This window comes from Patagioenas fasciata, chromosome 4, assembly GCF_037038585.1.
Source record: "Patagioenas fasciata isolate bPatFas1 chromosome 4, bPatFas1.hap1, whole genome shotgun sequence".
Classification (NCBI taxonomy): Eukaryota; Metazoa; Chordata; class Aves; order Columbiformes; family Columbidae; genus Patagioenas; species Patagioenas fasciata.
The window spans coordinates 71,764,211-71,791,322 of record NC_092523.1 but is presented as its reverse complement, the minus strand read 5'-3'; the positions used below and the strand labels follow the sequence as shown (position 1 = coordinate 71,791,322).

Below are 27,112 nucleotides of genomic sequence, written 5' to 3'. Positions count from 1 at the left end.
TGCACTCTGAAGCTGAGTGGCTGTCTTGTTACTCGTGACCACTGCAAAAGCATCTTTGAAATAGGGAGGTGTGATCAGCTTTGCTGGGGCATACTTGGTGATGCCACATAGTAACTATTTTTTTCACGTTTCCAGGTAGCATATGAACCTGTTTTCTGTTGATGTAATGCTTTTTTTCTCATTTCAGCTATGAAGCCGTACACTCCAGCTTTCATTCTCCTGTGGAGTGCTGTCGGGATAGCAGGGGCTGCCAAAATTGTCGTTGTGCCGCCAATTATGTTTGAAAGCCATCTTTATATTTTCAAGACTCTGGCCTCAGCCTTGCATGACCAAGGTCACCAGACAGTGTTTCTCCTCTCTGAGGGCAGAGAGATTCCTCCATCTAATCACTATAGACTTCAGCGCTACCCAGGGATCTTTAACAGCAGCACCTCGGATGATTTTCTCCAGTCCAAGATGAGGAGTATCTTCTCTGGGAGACTGACAGCCCTTGAACTGTTTGATATCCTGGACCACTATTCCAAGAACTGCGACATGATCGTTGGCAACCAAAACCTCATGCATGCCCTGAAACAGGAAAAATTTGACCTGCTCCTGGTAGATCCCAATGAGATGTGTGGATTTGTTATAGCTCACCTTTTAGGGGTTAAATATGCCGTCTTTTCCACTGGCCTCTGGTATCCAGCAGAAGTGGGTGCTCCAGCTCCCCTGTCTTATGTTCCAGAATTTAACTCGCTGCTCACAGATCGCATGAACCTATTTGAGAGGATTAAAAATACTGTTGTTTATCTTGTTTCAAGATTTGGAGTCAGTTTTTTGGTTCTGCCAAAGTACGAAAGGATAATGCAGAAACACAAGGTTCTTCCAGAACGGTCCATGTATGACTTGGTTCATGGATCCAGCCTGTGGATGCTTTGTACTGATGTAGCACTGGAGTTTCCAAGACCCACGCTACCCAATGTTGTTTATGTGGGAGGAATCCTAACCAAGCCGGCCAGCCCTCTGCCAGAAGTAAGGTTTGCTGAGCTTTACAGTAATTTCTGTGGTATCTGGTTGACTTCGTATGATGAGTGGCAGTTTTTTAAGTAGTGAATTTCAAATGGGCTATAATGTCTTGACACTTCAAAGGGTCTTTTGTTGTTGCTTGATGGAATATGCTCTTGAAGTCACTGGAAGAAGTATCTTGGGGTGGTGATGAGGGGAACTATTAAACATAAACTCATCAAAATGAGTCTTTTGTGGTTGCAGAACTATTTGAGTTAGGTACTTAATGGTACAGTAGAGAAAAAGCAGTGCACACTATCTTGGAAATTATGTCTAGCTTCTAAGCAAGTGTGGGTTAAAATGGGCGGAAGGGATAATGAACAAACTGCTTACACTTAAAGAAGCCCACTAATAGGTTATACTGTCTTTTTAGTGTTTTATGAAAAGTTTGTTTCCCTTGATTTGATAAGAAAAAATGTCTTTAAAACTAGCTGTATATAAGAAGAAACAACTATTTATAGGCCATCACATGGAGATGATGTGAGTTGACGTAACTGGTACCAGTACGGTACTTAGATGTGAGTTTTTACTGTACACTTACTGGCCATCAGGTACTGAACTTCAGACTGAAATAGTGATAGTGACTGGATTGATTCCAGAAATCCCAGCTGCACAAATTAATAATTAAGTTTGATTACTTCAGTGCACCATGTGGTCTTTCATACCTGATAGACAAGAGTGCCTCTGCTCAGCAACACAATGGTGAGTGACAGGCAGAACAAAATTTAACAGAAAACCATGTCATTTACACTTCTGTTTACGTGTACATGAACAAATAGATCTTGCATTGGAGATGATTAATAACAGATGCTTCTGTCTGGGTGATAAATAGGTAGGTAGACCTGCAGTGCTCAACAATTTGCTTCTAAAAATGCCTTGTTCAGCCTTTGCCTTTTGCATGAAAAACATCAGGCCTGCTCTTCATCTGTTTTAGTCTGAAAACTGGCGTGGAAGGCTGTGTGGGGTTTGTTTGTTGATTTGGTTTTTTTTACTCCATCAGTAGTATATTGACTTAACAGTACCTTTTTGTCCACAAACTCAAGAAACACCGGGCAATTCTCAGCTTTGGGCTGCAGAATCTGGAGTGCTGTGCCAGTTCCCTCATCTTTTTTTCCTCCCTTGCCCAACTTCATATGCATCTCAGTTGAATGAGAACAAGCACTATGCATCGAACTCTGAAGGCACTAGTGGTTACATTAACATCTCGATGTATACTGTTGTCTGGTGTATCTCCTGATAAACTTGGCAGTGGGCTGGCTTGGTCCAGGCTCAGCACTGGTTCTGACACTTGTGTGGGTGGCCTAACTCACAGAGGAGGGTGAGCCCTATAATGGCAATTTGGGAGTGAGGAGCATGCCTGAGTTTCTTCCTTGGAGCCCTCTTTGCAGGGTCTGTCTGGCATTTTAGGATAATTTTGAACCTCGTTTAGAGCACTGTAACAATATAAGGAAATGTGGGTAGTGATGCACAGAGGATACAAGTCTGTTAGTTACTTGTTTTTTTTTTTTTGCAGAAGCTCTTACTGTTCTCCAAGGTATCATCAGAGGTGACAATAAGAGTGCTGCTTCTACCTCATTCTTCCTGTGTGTACATTAATGTGTGTTTAGAAAGTGACTGGCCTCACAGATATACTGAGAAGGTGGACTAAAGGTAGCTCTGTGCTGTCTGAACAAAGTTGAGCTGTATCATCTCCAGAAAAAAATTGCTGGATTGATTGAGTTTCAGCTCTTAATTTTCCAAACTGATGTTTTCTTGTTCTGCAAGAAGAAAAATGTCTTTGTTGCATGATACATTTGGGCACTACGTCAACATTGTCTGTTTTTTGTCTCCTTGGGTTGGTCTTTAAGGTGAAAAATGAATTGTCCCCAAAAGTAGTGAGTGGATTGTTGTTGGTTTTTTTTTTTGGTGTGTATTTTTGTTTGTTTGGGTTTGTGTTGTCTTTTTTTCTTTAAAATGGGGTGGAAGAAAATGAAGGAGCGGTTTTCTTTCAATATTTTGCTACAGTGATGTGTGTGTATAGATACAGAGATGTATATATGTACACACATATGTAAATATTTTGAGCCTTTGAGATTGTATTTCTGTGTACTTTCTAAATTTACTCTGGAAGCATGGATGTTAACCTGTTACAAAATCTAAGGTGCAAGAAGGTGGAAAAGTAATTAAAATGTTCAATATAACCAGACTGACAGTGACCTTGAAATAGACCTGTAGGTAGACTACATGCTGGCAAATATTTATTGCAGTGGAGCGAACGGCACACCCCCCACCTAATTATTTGTGAATGGAAACAGTATTTATCATCTATTCAGTTTTATTGGGATATTCATTCTCATGATGTTCTAAGCACAGAATTCAATTGAATGCAAGACACACAAAGTGACTGTGTTCATCTTTTATCGTATAATTTGTCCATGCCTAAACTGTTGCACATAATTCCACTGTGGCACGTTTTATAGTTAAAGTATTGGTCAATCAGTTCGTTTTTACCGAACAGTTAGATAAAATTCATAACTGTTGCTTTACTCTGGCAGATTAGAATTGAATAGCTAGTTCTGTGACTGTTTTCAGCTATTGCTGTATCTCTAAAGGAAGAGCCTTTGCTAATTTGTCTTCTGCAGCTTTTAACCTGGTGTTTTAAGATAAACTGCAAGTGGAGCTGGTTCACATTTCTGTACTGGGGTGGAAATGGTGATGCTTCAGGAGCCATCTTATCAATAAAAGTCATGTTCCTGCCCAGACCTGGTCATCAGAAAAGAGGGGTATGTGTCCGGAGATAAGCTTTAGCGGCCTAATTTAATCTGCTATTACAAGCCGTTCAGATCTCTTACATTTTTAAATGTAAACAAAATGTAGTTTGTTTAACCAAATGAAAATTCCTACAGAGAGCTGCAAAGCTCAGGTTTTCTGTAGCTGAGTAAAGTCTTGAGAAGGCACAGAGTAATAGTTAAACAATCAAAGAGGAGACAAAGCTTGAGGCCTCTTAAACTGTTACGCGATTGCCATTGTTTAATTCTAGGGGATGTGGTAGCTCTGTTTTGCAGTTGCTCAGTCTGCACCTGTGTTTTTCCTAAACTCTTTAAAGAAAAGTTAGAAAAACACAGCCTTGAAGGTAGCATGTAGCAGGGAGTGCTGAATATCCATGACGTGTAATAGTGTGTGCATGTGTGGAGATACTAACCTGACTCCTGCTTTGTTCCGTACCTGTCAGATCGACATTAGTATTTTGGTTCTGGGCAGAGGAAGGGCTTTGTAAATCGCTCGGTTATCCCCACTTAACTGCATGTGGGTTCTCTTTGCAGGATATTTTTTGGTGCAGGTAAACTAGACCTATTCTGGAAGATGTTAAGCTGCAAGCTTTATTTCACCTGCCAACAAAACACATGCTGGCGCCTGATAGGAGGCGTAAGGGTCTGTAGCAGTGTTTGGCCTTTTGGGTGGCTTTAAGTGACGCAGTTCATGGGGGGACGCTCAGGTTGGGGACCAGAATCAATGCAGCCAGAGCGAAGCTGCTGGAGGGCACACAGTGCGTGTGTGGAGCCGCGTCCGTCCTGCCGCGCTGGCACAGGCTGCGGTGCCTTGCAGGGACCGTATGCTCACTGTGCATCTTGTGCGTCACTTGTGAAGGGAACTGGCCTAACCAGGATGTATCCTTACTGCCCCGCACAGACCAGGAACCAGCAGTAGCTGATCATGCAGTTAGTGTGTGCGATGGGCATGATTTTTAGCTGCTGCTGAACTCCTATTGCGATTAACAGCTGCAGCGTGCAGCACCCGCCCGTGGTATGCAAACTGCAAACGTATCTTTGGGATGCAGCCTGCCCAGACGCCTCGGGAAGCCCTTGCTGGGCTCTGATCCTCCTTTTTGCTCTCCCTCTGAGGCAGTGCTCCGATGCAGGTCTGCGCTTGGTGCAGCATTCCTCGGTGCAGCTGCAGTCCCGCTGAGGAGCAGGTGGCAGGAGGCAGCGGGAAGAGCAGCAGGTCCTTTTGGAGGTCAGCCCCCTGCACCCCACGCCGCTCTGCCCGGCACCCTGCAGCAGTGGGACCTTTCTCCTGGGTGTAGCAGGGTTAGCCTTGCCCTTTGCAGAGAGGAGCTGTGCTGGTGAGTGGCTAAAATTCACAGTGGTGGTGCATTCCTGCCCGTGCTCTTCCGATCTCTGCTGCAGGTTGATGAAGTTGAGCTCAGCTTGCGTTGCTCTGTTTGGTTGTGGCAAGAGGGTTGATTGTCGCTCTACAAAGCTCAGTGTAGGCAATAGACAGTTAGGAGTCATCTTCTGTGGCTGTTTTCTGCAATCTTCCGCATGCTATTTTCCCTGGTTAAAGTGTCTAGATTTAGACTGTGCTTTGTGCATAAATACTGTGTCCTCTCTAAAAGCATGGAGATGGTTAATGTGGCTGCAGCTGTTACTGGCGAGGGAATAAAATCTTACGTGTACATGGGAAAGAGCCTGGAGTTTGTATAGATAACTAAAAAGAGCATTCTTTGAACAGCGTATAGGACAATGTGAGCAGAATTAGCCTTAAAAGATCAAAAGCAAGGGACAGTCTGAATACCAAATCTTTAAGGTCATAACTGACTTACATTATTCAGTGTGTGGTGTTAGCTGGTGGTATTTTCCAGATAACTGGCAGTAGGCATTAGGAAAGTAAAAGGCTCTTCTGCTTCTTTCTTATTACACCTCTCCAGAGGGATTTTGTGAAGCTGAATGAAGCTGGCTTTTTAAAGTAACACACATCTTAAACAATGGGCAAACCTCTGCTATGGCATTTATATTTTGTGACTAGGTTGATAGTGTAGTTAGGTATTAATCAGCCTGATAAGATACGTCCTTGAATCGGGGCAGAAACCCAACAGGCGCTACAAGCAGCCGCCTTGGGAAATACCTGGTCCCTGGTGAGAAGGGGGCAGAGGGCACTAGGAATGAGCAGATGTCTTTGCCACAAGAAAAGCAGTTGACTGTTTTTTTAGGAGGAGTCGTTTCCATCATCAGTTGGTTATTTAAGTGTGTTTGGAGGTGGGTTGGATCCTGCTGTTTAGATACAGTTGAACTTGAGGTAATCTGTGTCAATATTTACCAAAAAAAAAATCACTGAAACTAAAATGACACATACCATGTAATTTGCGAGTTGCACTTCTCTTATTTCACATCAGCATAGTTTTTAAAAGTTTCATAACTACCTCCGCAGAACACTATGCTTTTCTTCAGTGCGGATATTGCTGTACTTCTTTTGAACTGAATGGGATTTGCTACTCATAGGAAAAGAGAAACAAATTACAATCTTTTGTTTTGTCTTCTTTTCTAATTCTTCTGTACCTGAGTAAACTAAACTTACACTACAAAGGACGGGGTTTTCAGAAGCAGCTGTCCTTCCAGGCATAGATGTCAACAGAGAGTTATTGCAGTGACTTACTCATTTCCCTATAGATCTCTTATCTAATCTTGTTATTATATAGAGCTGGATCTATGTAACAAATTGGTGGCTTTGAAATATCTTCACTAAATTTTTTTTTGCCTGAATCTTGCTGACAGTTTAGTGTTTACTGGGCTGGTGTTAGCTGATACTGGTGTTTATCTTTAGAATTAGGTGGAAGAATAAAGAGACATTTTAGTCCTTAGGTTTTTCTCCTTCACTCAAATTCAAGGACACAGTCTATAAGCTCTTGCAGACTATAGCAATAGATTTTTGTGCATGGCATAGCACCACCTTTAATTATTTTTTTTAAAGTCTGGGATATAGTTCTTATACAGCTACTTTTGACAGTAAATTTCTGGTGATGTGAAGCAAATCTAGAGCCATTTTAAAATGCATGTGATTGTCAACTTGGAAGGCAAAAAGTCGTTTACAGATGATGAGGCACTATGTTCTGTGCTGAACCACATTATCGTGTATTTTGGCTCTGAAATACATTTCCAGATACAGCTTCCTTCCCCCCACCCCCAGCTGATTTTTTTGCTACACAAGTAGGCATTGCCTGAGCTCTTCAGATGCGCAGTGACAGAGCTGCTGTAGTCTGGGTTGCTTCAGTACAGCGAGGCTGGTGAATCGTGTCTGTAACAGCCACACTGCAGCATTTTAAATTTGGGAAGATACGTGACTCAGCATCTGTCTTGGTAGTGCAAGGCACAGGGAGAGGATGCCAAGGCGATTTCAGAAGTCAGTGAAGTATCTCCAGGAAAACTTGCTCGGGAAGGCAGGTCCTCCCATGCTGACCATAAGATGGCTTCCAGCTCTTGGTGAACAAACAACAAGCCTTCAGCAAGCCTGTGCTGTCCATCTAAAAGCAAGTTTACTTGGTTCACGGATAGCGGTAAAATGGTTGTATATATTGGGAATGGAAAACGCAAGGTTCAGGCCTTGAGCGTTGCAGATCAAATTCTGAAAGTTAAAAGCGGCATAAGTTATTTTACTGTATTTCTTTATCTACAAAAAAAGACAAACAGTTTAACATAAACTAATATTACAAACAAGTTTTATTTTAAACATTCTAATTTTTCGTTTTCACATTGACAAATCAACATTTCACATTCACAAATCAACAAGATCTCTTCATTTGGTAATGCACAGTGCTTTAGTTGTGAGTGTTACTTTTAAGTTTTTAAGACAGTAGTTTGTAGGACAAATAATGAGCTGGTTTTGTTTCCATGGTCTACCTCTTTAACATACTGTAGGATAATTTCTAACATGTAGAGAAACAAAAGATAGGAACGTATTTCCAAAGGCATACTTTTTTCTGTTGTATTTGGAATATGCTTGAGTTTGAACACTGTGTTTGTATAGTTTGGGACATTGGGCTATGTTCAAAGCTGACATTTGAGAGCAGCAAGCCTAGCTAGTAATATTATTGATTAAAAAAAGAAATAATCTTTGCAATGAAGCCAACTTCTTGGATGTCCTAGCTGCTTAAAGGTTGTTTAGGTGAAGTGGATAACTTGTGTTCTGCTAATAATCTCCTCGGGCACTTACACACCCTGTGTTTGGGTCAGTGTGAGGCAGCACCCATTGTCTGGGGTGGTGAGGTGTCCATGTCCATGGGGACCTCTGGGAGAGACCAGTGATTTCTGAGGAGTAACTGAACAGGGTGGATGGGGAGGAGAAATGGGTCGATCGCAGGCCTGGCTCCCTGCCCCAGCATTAGCAGCTGCGAGCAGGTGGTTTGTGTCCTCTTCTGCCATTGGGAACATCAGTAATGCACGTTCAGCTTCTGTGCCTAAAAAAGCATCTGCCTTGCATATAACACCATTCTCATTTAAAACTTGCCTTCAAGGAAAGCATAGTTTTTGGGAATCAAATCACATTTTGCTGAAACCTGATGTACGGTAGTTTTTTTAACACCCACGTTTGGTGGATTTATTTTACTTTATGGATGTCCTTCTTTTATTATCCTTACTGAGCAACCTGGACAGTAAATTTGTTGTAGATCACAGGAGCATGTTGAACAGAAGTTTGTGTTTGTTTTGTTTGTTTGTTTTGAACTTGTGAGTAGAATTAATTTTTAACACAGGAACACACATCTGTAATTGCACATCAGCCTTCAGACGCTGACAGCCCCGTGCTTGTGCTCCCTGCTCGGGCTGTGCCCACCAACCCGGGGCTGTGTCCTGGGAGGAGGAAAAGCTGTTCCATCTGAAGAAGAAATGAAGAATGACTTGCCATCATGGGAATTTTCTCTCCTGCCGTCCACAGAGCACAGGTGTTTTACTGGAACAATGAAAGACAAAATTTCACCCCTAAATTTATGGATTTATGGATGGGGCTCTATTCAGTATTCATAATGCAGAAGTCCAGATTTAAAGTTCAGCTTCTTTTCAATTTTCTTTTTACTGTTTTCACTGTAATTTAATTTGACCCAATGTGCTATAGACAGAGTAGGTAAAAACAGGCTCCATACTTAAAAACTGTCTTAGCTGTTAGATGTACAGCTTTGCTACTGTATATGCAGCTACTGAAATTGTAGGCAAAAAGTTGGTTTGCATTTACATTTAAGAATCATAAACCTTTCTGTGTATGCTTACAAGTTGCATATTGGGGCTTCACACTTAGGAAAACTAAGGTGTTTTTGGTACTTTTTTAACAGAACATTGCCCCTGTGGTAACAAGGTTTTAGTCTGAATCCTGGATTTGAGGACACTGTTGCACCTGCTACTCTATGCAGTCATTTTAATAACCTCTCTTGAAGGTCAAGCTTCTTATTTTCTACTACCTTCCATTCATTTGAAAGGCAAGGTTGCTTTCCCAGGGTGCTTGCCAAAGGTGCAGTGAGTAATGGATTTTTGACAAAGAGTGTTGCATCAGGGAAGTACTTGCGCAGCAGTTTTCTGGTTGACCTCTAGTTTTAGGCAGACTATGTTATTGGAGGCTTCATTGGATATGCCTGTAACTCTAGAGAGAGCTGAGATACGGGAGAAAAGACAGAGGCTTGCGATACTGTATTTCTTGCTTGCCTTTTGAGGCTGAATTTCATTCCTCTTTAAAGTTAAGTAGACTTCAATGCTCTGTTAGTATTGAAAGTTAAATAGGAAAAGGCAGGAGAGGTCAGAGACAAGAAAATGCAACATTTTAGGCATTAAAAAAGCTTCATAAGTCTTTCAAGACTTTTGTTTTGTGGGGTTTTGTTGTTTCTGGTTGTTGATTTTTGTTTTTCTTTCTTTTCCCAATGCATTTTGATAAGCCAAATATGCAGTGTATATACCAAATAGTTAGTGAGAAACATGGTAGGGAAACAGTCTGTATTTCAACAGGGCTCAATCTGTGTCTCATACTATTGAGGAAGAACTTTATCAGCAGCACTGTTAGATTAATATGTGATGACAGTGTTCTTGGGGTCCCGATAGAAAATAGTTCTAGACCTTACAGTTTGTTTCACAACTGAGAGTTTTAGCATGCCTTTAACCAGCAAGAAAATAGAGGAATTTAATTCCATAGTCTTGAGAGTTTGTTGTTTTTTAATGTCGTTAAAAGTATTGTTTTGGGAATTGTATTACTCCCTGCTAATATGAACTACAAAATAATGTGAATATTAACTGCATGGACTTTTTTGTGTATTCTAGATGTCGCTAATAGAATGACATTTATCAGCCTTTTAATAGTACATGGCGCAGGTCAGCCAACACCAACATATTAAGGGAAGACAAGCATGTTGAGACACTTCAAAAACACCACCTTTTCTGTTTCATTTTCAGTTTGTTTGACTTTGGACAGGAGAATAAATGAAGGGAGAGGAGAGGGGAAGAGACCAGAAAAAATGTTTAGTTACAAGGACTGACAGTGACTTGTACCTGAGGAAACAGAACAATTAACTTGCAGTTAATCCGGAGAGAAATGAAGGGAGGAGGGATCTTGTACTGATTGGGAGCAGCCTGGCTGCTGCTGATTGAACCACCTGAGCCTGGTGATACAAAAAGCAACAAACAAATAAAATGGGATGAGCACATTTGCCTTGTGACCATCGCTTTCAGAAGGCAGGAGTTTGATCAGCGGGAAAATAACCTTGGGAGTGGTGCGGGGCGCTGGTCCGTGTGGGGCGGTTGGGCTGAGCCAGCAGCGGCGGCTGGAGGTGTTGAGTCAGGGAGGTGCCAGCGTCCTCTGCTTGGGACAGACACGTGTTCCTTCTGCTGTCCTGTGTCCTTTGCTCGCTACAGCAAAGTAAAAACAAATCCAAAAACCCATTTTTGGTTGTAAACTGATTTAGGAATTTGCGGTGAGTAAATACAAACAGTGTACTTTGCCTGAAGTGATGGCGTTTCTCTGGGTTTGCTGGAAACGGACACATGGTTTTGTAACTTTCAGGTTATATGATAGGGCTCCATTTGTTCACTGAAAATAAAGGTCATATAATGGCATGTATATGACCTTTAACTGCCTGTGCTGAAACATTGTTTTTTAATAAAATTTGAAATTAGCTTAAAAATGTGTTACAATAGCATTTAAATACCTCACATGAGAGAAGTACTACGTAGGATATTTCAGAAGAGTTAGGGAACTATTAAAAATGGTCTGTGTACCTTTCTGTTTGTTTATCAGTGAGTGTCTCTAAAGATCACTTCATGTGGCTTCTTATTTATTTATTTTGAAATAGATCTGGTTTTGTCCACTCTTAGCGGCATTTTGTAGTAGAAATTGCATAGTATGCCTGTGCTCTGCATTGGGGAATGATGGTTTGCAACCATATTCAAAGAAGAGCCACTTGTGCTATTACACATTTGAATCGAGCAGCTGAACAGGGAAAGCTTCGGATATTAAACCCGGTTATGTTTGTATTTGTGTACTTTGTTTATCTGAAACAAAGCTCAGTATTAGGCACCACTGGTTACTGCCAGCTGGGCCCTCACTCTATAGTCACAGCTGTGCATTTAGCATCTAAGCCTGCTAAGAATAGCTAATTAGAAAATCAAACAGAACAAAGCTCACATAGTGGGGTTGGCACAATAGCATTGCTGTCTGAGAACGGTAAAAATATTTATTTATTTTATTTTATTTTTTTATTCCTCCCCGCTTCGTGTCTATAGTACAGCATAGATCAGTAAGTGCTTCTTCTCCCTATACAAGCATGGGGAGAAGGTCAGTAAAAGACCAGTACATAGTCTAAAACCTTCACTCTTGAGCAGAATAGTGTCGCACAGAAATCACAGGCAACTGAAGTCGCAGAAGAGAACAAGGCAAGGTCATAGTATCTGCTCATATGCAAAGCTCTGACTGCAATAACTATTACCCATGTTGATGAAGGTGAAGCCTGCTTAGCCAACCTGTGAACAGCCTATCTGATAGGCTCAAGGAAGAGCTTTAAAAGCAAATGTGTGACTTCTGAAAGGGATGAAATGGCCACGAGGCCATTCTGTTGCTGCATGAGAGCTCCCTTCTTGGAGAAGGAATGAAAAATATTGTCCTACTGACTGCCTTTGGTGGTCTGTGCAAGTCTTGTGCCTCCTTGAGAAACCCCAAAGTTGTTGAATTGACAGTTATTAAAGGGGTTTAGAAAGTGCCTCTGATGTGAAATACAGTTGAAGATGAACTGGTACCTCCTTTGGGACTTGGTGTGCCAGGATCAGTCAGTCAATGTGAGCAAAACTAGAGATTTGAATGAGCAGGTTGGGACTTTCAAAAGGAATTTAATAGTTTCAGTCTCTTACTCTTCTGTTTTGCCCAAAGAATGTGCTTTTGCTTGGAAGTTAACAAGAAACCAGGCAGAGTCCTGGCAGGGTTTGGCACAGTATTATAATCGGGACTCACTTAAGGTTTTCATAACCTTGCGTGCGTTGATTTTATTTTTTGTTAATCACTTAAGTGAAAGTGTTGAGTAATTAATGCCAATTGGATAGAAACCAAAATTCAGATAGAAAACATAGTCCACTATTCAGTTCAGAAACCCAACACCTGCTATAGTCGATGACTTTTGACAGGTTTTCTGTCTTTCACATGGTCTGACCTCACCTGGGGTTGTGCTGTGGCTGTTGAGCAGGTGAGGGTGGGCAGGAATCGCTGTGATATGTCCAGCTGTAGGTGCTCAGATTTATCCTTTGCATCAACCTCTCCATTGATTGTTGAGACAGCCCAGAGAAAACAGCCTCCTTCCCTCCTGTCATTTTTGTGAATATCTCTCTGGTCCCAGGGCTTCTTAGCTATGTTAAAGAATCTTAAATTTTCTGGAAAATCCTGATATGCACCTGTGTATCCAACTTATTACTTCATTGATGTCATCTTGTTTTCACTGTGACCTTACAAAGAAGAATTATTACATTTTTTTTTAATGCTGCTTCAAGTAGAAGTTATATGTATGCCTGATCTTAAGCTTTTTCAGAAATTTTATTGAAAATTTTGCTCTCAAGTTTTTCAAGGCTCAGGGGTCATAGTTGTTTGGGGTTTGATTCCTGATTTGGAAAGGGAAAGTCAGGTCTTTGTTTCTAAGCTTCTGGTGCAGTTTGTCAAATTTTCAGGGCAGCTTCAGCAAAGAGAATGTTGTCCACTGGCTGTGCTAGAACTTCAAGTCATTGAGGCAAGAATTTCTTCTTTCTGCATAACAAAACCTGAAAGTGCTTTTATTTGGGGAAAAAATAATTAATCTGACACTCATAAATGGAAGAGATAACTGTTCAAAGGTGTGCCTGGCTTTTTACCACATGTGTAAAGTTTGAATTAACTGCAAAAGTCAAAGGTGTTCCCTTCTCACTTTTGTGTTCAGTTGAACCTCGAGGAGTTTGAGGAAGGCTCAATAATATAGCTCTTCATGTAATAGACCCTCTCCCCAAATCTTCACTGTAGGTTTAGACCTCCAAAGTTGTAATTTCAAATACGAAGTATCCTTTCCATAGGCTAAAAGAAAAATCACACTGAATTTACAGTCAACCTAAGCATCATTTAAACTGGGCAAAAGGAAGTTGTTTTCTTGCTGCGAGGGAGGAGCCGTAAAATGCTGCCTGAACAGAGAACAGGGTTTTAACAAAGGCAGCTCTGACAATGCACCCTGACTCAGTGTGTTTTCATAGTGTGTTATGATATTGGGAAGACAAAACACGCTGGAGGGTAAAAGTGTAACTGGATTTAGGAACAAGGAAGGGGTGAATTCATAGGGGATGAGCTTATGTGTCTGAAACCTTTTAGCGTAGCGTTAAAGTGGTGATTTTGCTTGATTCCCAGTCAAAGTCATGAGGCTTTCTGGGTTTTTTTTCTGTGGCTACCAGCGTTCAGAGCTCAATAACCAATAACTTAGTGTGTCCCTTCTTTCTCTCTCCTGCTGAACTCAAAGCTGATTTCTCTGGTTCCTCTTCAATTGGAGAAAATCCCTCGAGACTAATACTGTGGTGGTAGGGCTAAATATGGTCTAAATTAATAAAAAGGTAGGAAGGTGACTAAAGGCTATACCGGCTAGATATGCTGAAACTGTGAACAAAATTGTCCTGTAGCATCAGTGTGTTCTCTTCCTCAATTCAGGTTTTGCAAGAATAGCTCGAAGATTGTGTTGCCCTGCTCATCCTGCATCTGTCGTTGTTGTCTCCTTCCTGAAGTAAACATGAGGAATGTAGATATGTGAATTAAGGTCATAGTAATAATGGTCATAGTAATAATGCTAGTGAAGTATTCAGTCTTTCATGTGCCAAGATCATAGTCTGCTTTTTATCTACTGTGTCACTCCTGTACCTCACAGGCCACATAGAGAACAGGGAAAGTACAAAGAAGTGCTGAGCCTTTGACTGTGACGCAGGTAATTGTATCAGGACATTCAGATCTGTTTTGCAACCGAAGACCTACGAACACCACTCAGATTCGTTTTTGCTAGATCTTCAGTTTAGAAAATCTGTACGAAAAAGCTGTCAAGAGAAATAATTATAAAATTAAAGGGACCTGAGACTAATAGTCTTCTTCAGGTCATGAACTCAGGCGGGTCTACAAGGATGCAGTGTTACGTCCCCTATTCTTAATTTCATCATTTTTATCACAGTCTTGCATTTTTAGCAATGCTTGGTGATCCCATTTAATTAAAGCTGTGTTAGGTCAGGAGTTACAGGGATGTTTGCAAGGAGAACCCTTGTCCTGACAAGTCTGTAGTTAATTTCCTGCAGCCCATGCACAGCTCTGATCTCCAGCACCCCTCTGGGGAAGCAGATCGGAAAGGGCCTGCAGATCAGAAGGCAAGGCAAGCAATCCCTCTTGCTACCAGCACAACATAAAGCTTAAGTAAAATTAGGACAAATTTGTGTGGAAAAATAAAAGAAACTTTCAGTTGATGTCAAAATATAACAAGTTGAGTTAGAACTCTTCTGGGTCCTTTCAGTGTTGGCACAGAACAACTTTGACAGTGTGAGGAATTAAAATTTTATTCTTTCCAATTTAACATCCTAAAAGAAAACCCGAGGAGAAGTCCAAGTTCCTTTGCTTCTGATTTTGGTTGGCAAGCCCATGGTAGCCATGGGGGCTGTTGTTCTAAGTCCCCACCTGCTGCACTCCTGTTAATCCAGTTATGTACCTGTAAGATCAGATTTGGTTTGCACCTGTCCAACTTGGAGCATGGGAAACTTGGTTTCACTTCTCTCCCTTGTGTGGACCCATGTGTAGGAGTCAGGCATGCTTCCCCTGAAGTTAATGAAGAACCTTCTCTGGACGTTTATGTTGCTTAGAACACACTTTGAAAACTTGCAAGTGCACATTTGTGTGTTGCCACACTTAGGAAATGGGTCAGGACAGGGAGCACTCACATAATAAGTTTCAGTTTCTCAAAAGTGAAACCATTTGTATTCTCATGACTTTTTAATATAGGTATAATCCCGTTTAAGATGGCAAGCAAATTCCATCTTTTGAGCCTGATGGCAGGATCTTGTCTTGCCTGTCAAGATTTTAGATTTCTATTAGTACATGTTATGTTCCACTGAACCAGTGGGATTACCTTCAAAGGGAAGGATTACAAAGGTTTGGCTATGAAATCAACCATAATAACACAAAGCAGACTGCTTTGCTGTTGCACAATAAAACACCGAAGCCTAGTGTAGGGTGGCTCTAATGCCATGGTACATGGCAAAGTTCCTTTCTTTTTTTCCTGTACATAAAAATCTAAGTACTTAATAGCTATTTGTTATTGTACGTGGGGATTTTTGAATGGTCTTTTAGAAATTCCATTATAAGGAGATATTTTATACTTCCTCTATGTGTATATAATGATGTATCATTTTAATTATGTGAACACTTCAGAGTTGTGCAGTTGCACAGAATTTCTAATTAAGCATAGAGAAACAGTAGCAGTAGCCTTAGGAGCCATTCCTCAGCTGGAACAGACTGATTCCTGTCATAAGAAACCATGTGTGTCTAAGTAGTCACAGGTAAGGGCTTCCTGATGCTGAATGAGAAATACTTGAGTGATAAATAGCGCCAGCTATCCTGGTTTTGTCCTTACTAAAAAGCAAACATGCCTCCAGCTGGACTTTGTGCCACTGATCACAGCCACTTGGGCCCCACAGTTCAGCCAGTTTTCAGTCCCACCTTGCTGTCTGTTTGTGTGACCAGTAGCTCGTCTGTCTGTCCGAGGCTGTGGGGAGAGGCAATGCTGAAAGCCTTATGCAGGTTGAGGTGAAAAACATCCACTGTTCTCCCCTTGCTTGCTGATCTTTGCATCCCAGACTGGTTCTTCCTTGCTTGTTTGCATGAGGTCCAGCAGAGTGTCTCCCCTCATTGGCTTCTTAAGCACCTGTATCACAAAGTTGTCACCGAGAAGGGGCTCCAGAACCCTCCAGGTTTCTGCCCCTCCAGCAGGTGTTTGGGTGGTCAGTTCTCCATGAAGACAAGGGCCTGTGAATATGGGGCTGCTTCCAGGTGTTGGAGGAAAACCACCTGTAACACGTAGCTTCAGCTCTCAGAATATACCTAGATCGAATGTCACAAGTGGGCACAGAGCTGTCTTGGTTGCTTTTTAGGACAGGTTGTCCTAGAGCCCACAAAAGGTTATTTTCTATTAAGTTTTAAACAACAGATAGGAAGTAGTTCAAGATGTGACTAGTTGAACCCACTAAGCAAAAGTGACTATAATATAATTACATTTGCAGAATGTTTTAGGTCCTTAAGTAAAATTCAAGGACAAACTGTGTATAAATCACAAAACCACTTGGTAACTTTCATTTCAGAAGTTTAGCTCATAATAAATGATTCAGCTTCAAGGCAGGTTTCAGACACTACTCCTTTTCCTTCTTCCCCCTCTCTCCACTGCCATAGAGAAAAAATGGGAAGGAAAGTACCCTGGAACAGATGAGGAAAAATGAAGTGTGAATTCTAGAGAAAATAGAAGTCCCTTCTTCACTGCGTAGCAGAGACCAGTGTACAGTTCCCAGTCTAATGTGCAGGTCTTTGTTTCGCCTGCTGGTTTTTGTGGCAGCTTTTGTGGTTTTGTGCTCAGATACGATAGCACAGCATTACTCTATTCCTGTCTGGCCTGCTATTTATTACCAGGACAAAAGATGCATTGTGAACAGGGCTCTTAATTTTCCTTTTACTCATTTCCTATTGCTGTACTGGAGTTGAGCAGGCTTATGCTTAAATTTGGTGAGACCAGGATTAAACCATATCCTAGGAAATAAAAGATGCTCTTTGGCAGACTGACATATCTGTATGTCAGTGGTATCAGTTTTTTAGTTTGTGCTGCCAACAGTTGAATTTGAAAAAATAGCGTTTAAATGTTCATTTCCAAAAGCAAAGGGTACACTGAGGCGCTTTTTTATTTTTTTCTTCCCCAATCCTGAAAATAAATGGCATTATTCTTGTGTCTGAGACTTGGTTAGCTGACAGCCCTGCTCTGTCTCGTGTCCTAGGATGGTTTCCCTGCTGTCCCGTGGTCGTTGGTAGTCACATCTGCTGGCTCGCTTGTCATCAGTGACACAACCCCCCTTTCCACAAAGTCAGCCTTGGGTTTTGGGTGTTGCTGTCCCCTTTGCAACCTGTGACTTGCTTGAAGCATCAGCTGTGAAGGAATGACCTGCGGCTGGACCACTGTGCTGAAGGTGTTCAATGCAATGAAATGCCCAAATCTGCTTTGGGTTCTGTTGTGCCGATAGAGGCTTTCTGACCTGTGGTTTTGGGTGACTGTCAGGTTACCCCCAGCAGGCTGATGTTTTTTCTGCATTTGGAGTACTCGCGAGCCGTGCGGTACCGCACACGTCTGCTTTTGGCATTACCTTTCTCGCCTAAGTTGAGGCAACCCTTGAATCAAGACGGTCGGCAAGAATTGGTATTGTGAGAGACTCCATTTCAGAGTAATTACAGAAGGAGGATGAGCTTAAGGATGTTAAAGGGCTTTGGCCTTTGTTACACTTGCCTGTATTTAATGTAATAGTGGTAACTTGCCATGGAAGAGGCACACAGTTGTCTAAGTTACATAAAGTATGTAGGTCTAAGAAGGAGGAGCATCCACCCCTGATAAACTCACCATACAGATGCAGTGTTGTTCCTTGCTCCTTGAAGTACTGGAGCAGGGGAAACTGGAGGTGTTTTTTGAAGCTCTGCCTTCTTTCAATTTGTGTTTGTTATTTTTATATAGATGCAATAAAAACAATCTGTCTGAAGTCCTCTCACTTCCTTTAAGACTAGCAGTCACATAGTTGAGTCCCAGCCTTCATTCCTGTATTTCCTGTGCTGCACTTCCAGGCTGATGAGATGCATCTTTTCCTGTTCTGCTGAGTTAAAATTTAGCGTGTTAACATATGAATATGTGTCAGCCAATCAGTTAGGAAAGGGCAAATTGTCATATGAACCTGGTTGTTAATGCAGAAGCTAAATGAACCAGGAAGAATTTTGCTGATTACAACCTGTACTACGGATTTAGAATAATTGAGTCATTGTATCAATCATTTCTGAACTGTTTGACTTTTGAAATAACAGGCACTCAACAACTGTTTCTCCTAAGCAATGTTTATTTAATCCATTTCTGTGGTTTACCTATGCTTCTACAGTGCTCAGTATAAATTTTCACTTTAACAGGATCTCCAAATGTGGGTGAATGGTGCTAACGAAAATGGCTTTGTCCTCGTCTCGTTTGGAGCTGGAGTGAAATACCTGTCAGAAGATATAGCAAATAAGTTAGCACATGCTCTGGCAAGACTGCCTCAGAGAGTTATTTGGAGGTAAGTGCAATGATAGATGTACTCAGGGTGATTTCAAGCACGTTCATTTCCTTTCGTGCTCTCTTGATCAAGAGCTGCAGGAGCTGGAGCTGAAACGGTGACAGTTCGGGTGGCACTGAGGACTTGACTCTTTTGAAAGATGCTCTTTGTGGAAATGTTGCAGTCCCCTGGTAATAAGGAGGAGTGATGATTTTGTGGCAGAATAAGGCATAGGTTATACTCCTCTACTGAGTTTATATCCTAGAAGGACTGTGGACAGTGAAAATAGAGGCTGAGGTTATGACATGCTGTCATCGTTTCTGATAAAGAAGCCACCGCAGGGAGCAAGAATGACATCCTGCTGATTTAATCATAGATTTTCTTTCTTCTATCTCTTCTCTTTTTGCTCTTTCTCAGACCCTTTCTCCTCTTTTATCTGTGAACACGGACTTTAATAATTGCTCTTCTTACTTGTCTTTATCTGTGAGAAATTGCAAAAAGAAAAATCTGCAGGAGTAAAAATCAGTAATAAGCTTGCTTGGCTCTGAAAACATCCTCGAGTGGCTCTCTACACTTGCTGTAAAAATCCAAGAACTGTTTAGTCAGCTGTGCCTCACATGGAGCGTCACTCTGGAGCAGTTCATGTGAACCATTGGTTTCCAAATAATCAGTGTCTTTACAATTTATGCCTGGTGTCCTTGCTCCTTCTAGAGCTGTATTAGCTGCCTATTTAGTGTCCCATTCCCTGCCATCACGTAGAGGGCGTTTTCGCTGCTGTGTGTAAATGAAATAGTGAACCCCACTAACGAACAGGAAAATGGAAATTCTTCAGGCCATAGCATAGAACCTTTGGTAGCTGTAGTAAAGTGCTCATCAGTTTTTGTTTGGGGTAGAGCCGCTATGTATTTGTTTCTTATGAAATGTGCAGCACTGCTTGGCTTGCAATTAATTATTAGTCCCAATTGATCTTTACTGTTCTTTTATTTTTTTAATCATGTTTTTGATTTTCCTCACTAGTATTTCCTTCCCAGTGTGTGTGGATTTTGGTTTTATGGTGGTGGTGGTTTTTTTTTTGTTTGTTTCTTTGTGGGGTTTTTGTTTGTTTGTTTGCTGTGTTTTTGTTCTGGTTTTGTTATCTGCAATCTATTATCTATGACTTTTTGGATAAGGGAACCCTCCTGCTGTTTTTTTCAGTCATGATTCGTGCAATAGGGAGATGTCCCTGAGACCAGGTGTAAGTTTTTGGAAGAGCCGAGCAACTGGCTTTCAGTCACCCCAGTGGGAATTTGAGTTCCTTATTTAGATACCTGAATATGAAACAATGAACCCAACTTCACTTTGATTTTTTTTTTTTTTTTTGGTTAATTGTTCTTCAGGTCATTGACCTATGGTCTGTGTTGGATGCAGGTGGTTTTTATACTAGACCTGTCTGAAAATGGGAAAGATAGTACTGCTTGTCTGTCATATTTCACAATGCCAAATCAAGGAAATCTTAGTAGTTCTTTATATGCTTCTGATTCCGCAGTACTTGTTAGAGCCCAGACTAGTAACATGCTTTACTTCTGTTTGTGTAAGTTAGCATAAGTAACATAGACTTTTTTGAACATATAGGATGTATAAGCCAGTTGTAAAGATGTATGGCTTGCTTAATTTAAGAATATGTAGGTGAATCTCTTATGACACTATAGTTCTAATGCTCTCTAATAACCAGAATATTTTTAAGTTGTCCGATGGAGCTGTCACAAAACAACTCTATCTGCTAGTAGTCACTGTTAATTTTTTCCATCTTTCTTTACTGTTTAGAATATATTTAACTTTCTCTATTAACTGCATGTAACATTAATATGTAAATAAGTTTGTACTTCGAGCCCATATTTTATGGGCTAAACTTTCCCATCAACCTCAGGTGAACAAGATGTTGCCATTGGGTTTCAGGCAGCTGAGCAAGTAAGAAGAATAGATGCATCTCACAAGCTGGTCCCAGCCTTTTCAGCAGTGGCCCTTTGCCTTATAAGCTGAGATGTCACCCTTTCCCTTCCTAGTGTTAGTAACACATTTTAAAGTAAGATGGTGTCATTTATCAAGAGGTACATGGAACTGACCAGTTGAAGGGAAATGCCTTGTGTTGATGGTAGGGCTCGTGGAATTATTTATCTAGTACCGGGCAAAGTTTTCAGTAAAGCGATGGACTCAGAGCCCTGGAGAGGTTATAAAACCCCCTGCCCTCACAGTTGGGGTTGAGAAGTAACCATGTTGCCATAACATTAATAGAAAACATTGTGTTTCAGTCCAGACTGCAAGGAAACCGAATGATGGAAAAAAAAAAATTTGAAATTATTAGCAATTTATAACATTTTGGTTGAGCCTGTTTTGTTGTCCTGGGATGGTGAGTAAACGCCATCCCCATTTAACTGGAAATCTGCTTAGGCCTCATGAATTATTTGGGTTGATTCTCTGTTTTGAGTTTATGCATCAATTTGATTTCACTTTTTTGTAGGTTTTCAGGAAACAAACCGAGGAATTTAGGCAACAACACAAAGCTTATAGAATGGTTACCACAAAACGACCTGCTAGGTGAGTATCTGTTTTGATGACATATTGCTTATTCTCACTTGAGTGAGGTGGGGTGGGTTGCCCTTCCAACAATGTTATACTGAATTAGCAGTCATCATAAATCTAGGATAATTTCAGTAATGGAGGTCATAGAGCAGGAGTATAGAATTTGTCAGAATTTCAAGATGATGAAATCAAAACACATTCTTATAGCTGTCTTTTCCTGGTACTAACTCCATTTTTTTCCTTAAGTTAATTGGATGTAAGGACATAGTTATTCTAAAGACTATTTGACCTAATGAATGGGAAAATATCTTTAAAGCCTTGTATCCCATAGAACCTATGCAGTTCAAGAAAAAGTCATTATTAAAGATAGAAGATAAATAAGTAGGAATTTTCTAAAATATGCCATTTTAGGGAGCTGGTGAGTTAACTGTTAATTTCTCTTATGAAAAAGCATGGTATGATGTTCATTGGTCTCTTCATGGAAAAGTCACGAAACTGAGCATGCAAAATTTATTCACATTGCATTCAAACAGGTTTTAGGGGTGTGTACGTACACCTGTATGTATACTATATTTATTTATTTATTCATTTTTCTCTAAGGAAAGCTCCAACAGAAATTGAACATGTGTTGTGAGTGGGTAATAACCTTTCTGTTTAATTAACCTGAGGTACTCCGGGTTCTCAGAGGTGAAACTTCATATTCTTTCATCTTTTGGTAAAGATTATGTTAACAGTCTTTGTATTTTTATTTTTTCCCCCCTTCCTTCCCTGCCGAAGTGTTGCTGAATACATTGCAAATCTGAGAGACCGCAGGGTGTTTATGGTTGTCTCTGGGATACCAGGATGTTTGTGTTCACAAAACAGCTCTGGTGCTATGATGGCACTGGTGAATGCGTGAAGTGTGTGTGTTGGTGTGTGTATGTCCGCTGGAGTATTTACCATAATGTAGTGATGAGGCAGATGACTTCTAAACCAGGTAGATTTGTTTTGGTTACTGAATTGCTCTGAGGCAGTCTCATTTTTCCATTGCATTACTCTCCTTATTGTCAAATGTTGCTAGCCTGAAGTGGAAGGCATGTGAAACTCTAAACGCAACATCATTTGTCTTGCCGTTAAATAGCTTGTGTTTCATATGAATAATGAGGAAAAACACTCCCTGGTTCATTTGTACTGCTAAACTGGTTGTAGTCACCACCTCCAGTTGCTCAGGAGTAAAGAGTGTATTAATTACTCTATTAATAATTTTTACACAACTCGTATACGTAAGAGTTTTCTTTGCCGTTTTGCCATTCCTTCTCTCTTAGTGTATAAGGAAATAATGTAATGCGCGGGAAGTTTCAGCATTGTGGGTTTAAGGGGGAGAACTTCAGAACAAATTGCCCTCATTTTACCTTCCTGAATCTCAGCCATAGAAACGTGGCAGCAAATGTGTTGTACCCGTTTGCCTCAATAACTTTACATTAAGGAATTGTAAATATGTTGTTTGTTTTTGTTTTGTTTTGTTATTTTTAAATCCTTATGCTTATTCTGTCTTCAGGGCACTCTAACATTAAGGCTTTTCTTAGTCATGGAGGTTTGAACAGCATTTTTGAAACCATGTACCATGGGGTCCCGGTGGTGGGGATTCCCCTGTTTGGAGACCATTACGACACCATGACTCGCGTGCAGGCCAAGGGCATGGGAATATTGCTGAACTGGAAGACGGTCACTGAGAATGAACTGTATGAAGCCCTAGTAAAAGTTATTAATGACCCCAGGTATGGAATGAGCAATTGTTTCTTGCTTTTTTTTTTCAAGTTTTTGTTACAGGTTCAATAAGCACATACAGCACCTTTGTGCAAGGGAAAAGAAATGCAGATTGGGCTTTATTTGCGTGTACAGTTGGGTTGTCCCGTTTCACAAGATTACTCAATTGATCAGGTTTCTGTGTAGGTGCTGAGCTTGTTGCTCAGCCTACCAAAACTCAGTGATCTCATCATTTTTTGTGACAGTTGCCATGTGAAGGACAGCAAGGTTATATTATAGAACCACACCTGTCCTTATTCCTGGTTGTTGACCAATGTTTCTCTTTATGTGTCTTGATTACTCCATATTTAGCAGTCTGTCTGTTGTGCTGCCTAAGGGCCCTGGAGCACAATACACCTATACGATTGTCGGGTGACATGTTTGGATTACAGCTGAAAATATGGAGATATTAAAAAAACAGTGACTTTTTTATTTTTAAAATCAAATCATGGAACTTTAGAAAAAGGGAGAATATTTTCCTGTTCTGGTCAGTAATACCTCTTTTAAGGTCAAAAAGGTCATTTGTGTTTGTTGCAATGGCAATATTCTAACAAATTATTGTTAATATAAGGACTCCAGTCTGTTTTTTGTAAATTTTTTGGTCATTCAGATAGAATAAGTAAATGACCATGGACTGGGTTTTGTAACTCTTTCTACTCAAAGGAATTTGCTCAGAGATATTAAAGTACTAGGAGAGTCACTTCACAAGTTTGCTCTGAATAATTTTAAAACATCTGTGTTGTTCAGGCAATGTCCAGATTCAAAAGAATGATGTTTTAGCCAGTGGTTTATTGCACTGGGCTAACCATAGTTTTGGAGCACGGTGATGACGGTGCTTCTTGCTTTCATGGGAGCAAACTCTGCAAGTGTCACTTGCCTTGGGAAAGGAGAAACCTGCACGGAGCCAGCAGCAGAACCGCAGCGATGGGGAATGTTGCTAAAGAGATCTTGATAACATCAGTTGCATCACCTTTCCCTTGTGCAATTATCCTTAGCGTAAAGGCAAGTCCTGCATAAATAACCTGCTGACCTTGCAGCTGCCGTAGAGGGGAAGAAGGAATTTGACAATGGTCGGCACCTGGGGGCAGCCTGTGGTAGAAACCAAAAAGTTTTAGGCTGAACTCTGGACACTGGTGGAAATACTCTCTTTCACAATCAAAACCGAGTTTCTTGCTTTGTTCTGTGTTTCTCTAGTAATTCAGTTGCACAACAGCACAAACGAGCGCTGTGTTAGACGGGGTATGTTGCCACTTTACAGTGGGAAGGGCAAACGCGTCTCATTTTGATAGGATTCATTTTGGATTAGATAAGATTGTTCTCTGGCAGCACGTCAGCTTGGCTCTTAATCGCTTCGCTGGAGGGTGAATTTCTGCCTTTCATCACGCACCGATCGATCTGCTTTTCTAGTCATTCTTCATCAAGGAGCTGTAAGGACTGACTGGAAGACGGATGATCCGCCGTGTCTGTTCCTCTATATGCTGGTGTTTGCAAGAGCCCCGCAGTAATACACGGCTTGATCTGTAGAGGCTTAAGCATATTTATGTGTTTGCAGCTTGCATTGCTCAGAGCTCTGATGATGATTTTTCTCCTTCCTTCCCTTTTCTGTCAGCTACCGGCAGCGGGCCCAGCGGCTGTCCGAGATTCACAAAGACCAACCCGGTCATCCCGTTAACCGAACTGTCTACTGGATTAATTACATCCTCCGTCACAACGGAGCGCAACATCTACGTGCCGCTGTTTACGGCATCTCTTTTTATCAGTATTTCTTACTGGATATTGCCTTTGTTGTACTAGTAGGTGCTGCCTTACTTTATTATATTTTGGCCAGGATAACAAAATTTATCCGCAAGCAAAGCAAACATCTTTGGTCCAATGACGAACATAGCGCTGTTAATGGACATTACCAGAATGGGATACCAAATGGCAAGTATAGAAGAAATGGCCACATTAAGCATGAAAAAAAGGTGAAATGAGCCAACCGCCCCCTGTAAAGTAATAATGAATGAGACGAGTAATTGAATTTTATTGCTGTAACTTAGTCTAACAACTACTTAAAACCTCAATAAGCAGTTCTAACACTCCCCTACAGTATGTAATATTATGTGACAAAATTCTACAGAACTAAGAGAAGTCTTTAAAAAAAAAGGCAAGCACAACCTAAAATGGAAAATATGTTATTCTTAGTACTGGTGCAGAGAGGTTATTTTGGGACTGATGTTTTTAGAAGCCTTCATTCTCTAAAGTTATGCAATGACCATATTTATGAATTTTCAGTTTTTAGAAGCTAAGCGTTTGTGTCCCAAACGAGAGGTTTCGTTTTATTTGCAGAGGTATTTTTTCCTTTTATTTTTTTATTATTTTAATATGTCTGTCTTTTCGCTGAGAGAACTTTAGTGCTAGCTCTGTTTCCTTTGTTGAAGGTTCAACGTGTTGCATAAAGATGCTGTTAAAACATCCCAGTCTTTACGCAATACATAGCAAGTTGCAGACTGAGAACACAGACATAAGAAAAGAAAATCTTAAAATGAGCACTGAAGAAAAATGGCAAAAATATGTACTCCTTTTACTGATAAGCTGCATGATTCTTCTGCTCACTACCAGTACTTTGGAGAAAAGGGTATTGAGCAAGTCTACAATATGTCTTAATTTTTAATTTATACAAAATCTTATTTGAAGCCTTTCTCTGCATACATAATTTATGCCATGAAAATATTAGGGAGTTTTATTTCAGTTTAAATTATGGCTGTGTGGGAAGTAGATTTGCATAATTACGAAAAATAAATGAAATGAACAACAGCAACAACAAAGAGAATCTGGCCCTGTGCTTAATGGAGAAGGTTTTGTAACGGCCCAGAATCAAACCACTAATTGGTGTTTGTTTTTAAAAGCAAACAAAAAACGCCCACCCTCCATCCCCTACCCCCAGTTGAATGTCTTTCCTATTAATTCTCATTTAGTTCTTTCTGAATCGCAGTGTTGTAGATGTTCTCTTTCAATGGTTGTATCTGGAAAAAAACCAAAATATTACCTTCTATTAATCTGGGCCACGCAATCCATGTTCCACATAGTTGCCAATGGGACTCCCTGATGCGGATGGGGAGGGCACTCTGGGGTTGGGGGGTGAACAGCCGCCCCTGCCTGGGCACGGGGTTTGCAGGGGGAGCTCAAGGTTTGCAGGGGGGCTCGGCTGCCCCTGACCCCCCTGCAGCCCCTCCCCGCGACAACCGCTGTCAATCAATGTCGCCGACACGGGTGTGAAAAATCATAACGGCCCCACTGAACCAAAGTTGGCAACTATGAGTTTATTTCCATGTCATTCTGTTTACTTGGAATTTGCACTACACATGTTGTGAGTGTATGCTTTATTTATATGTAGTTTGAAAATCCCATGCCTGAAAGAGAAAGGAAAGAAACCCATTTACCTGGTGATGTTCACTAACGTAGGAAGAGTTGTGACGATTACAGGATGCTGAGATCATCTTCATACACGGTGATGTAATATTTCACTATCATTCCATCAGGAGCCTCTATCCTATAGCAATAAATAACAGTACAGATATGTTTATAATATACAGTACAGCTACGTGTACTGCTTTCTGAATACTTGAAGAAAATGGTATTATAAATAAGCCTATTAGCTATACCTTTTTACAATCTTGCAGTTTGTGGCAACTAAAGGAGCACACAGAGGCGATGAATGGTGGGATGCTAATAAGACTTGGAGTGTATGAATGACTTGGTTTAAATGGTTTTTTTGGCATTGAAGGAGGTACAAAAGCACTGACCGGATGATTAAGCGTAATTTAATCTCCACTGTGATAAAACTTAAGCAATAAACATGGATTTAATAGAGAAATTCTGTTGTTCGAAGTATATTTTTATTCAAACAAATGCTGTTTCTTTCTCATTACCCAGTACACGTGTGTGTGTGTATAAATGTGCATGCCTATTAGGATGCAAAAATTCTTTGTTCTTAGTTTGTATCATGATGCATACCTGAAATGAACAATTATATTTTGTGAATGTAGATCTATTGCCTATAGATGCATTGAATCAGTTGAAAGACTGAATGCCCAACCAGACTTTTTTTTTTTCAAGTTTTTTAAACTTTCCTGGTAAAGTATTTTTCAGTATGTGTTAAGTTATACCCA

General features: G+C 40.7%; 1 protein-coding gene across 3 annotated transcripts in view; it reads left to right on the top strand.

Moving 5' to 3' along the window:
• Positions 1 to 26,817, top strand: part of UGT8 (UDP glycosyltransferase 8) — a 44,522-nt gene extending 17,705 nt beyond the window's left edge. For 2 of the 3 annotated variants that reach the window (XM_071808111.1, XM_071808110.1), the window contains 6 exons: positions 188 to 1,011; positions 3,666 to 3,806; positions 18,496 to 18,638; positions 21,115 to 21,191; positions 22,714 to 22,933; positions 24,571 to 26,817. In XM_071808111.1, the coding sequence (XP_071664212.1) occupies positions 190 to 1,011; positions 3,666 to 3,806; positions 18,496 to 18,638; positions 21,115 to 21,191; positions 22,714 to 22,933; positions 24,571 to 24,934 (1,767 nt within the window). In that variant the 5' untranslated portion in view covers positions 188 to 189 and the 3' untranslated portion in view covers positions 24,935 to 26,817. The remainder of the gene's footprint in view (positions 1 to 187; positions 1,012 to 3,665; positions 3,807 to 18,495; positions 18,639 to 21,114; positions 21,192 to 22,713; positions 22,934 to 24,570) is intronic. The other variant, XM_065836807.2, reaches the window with a different exon arrangement.
• Positions 26,818 to 27,112: the final 295 nt, after the last annotated feature.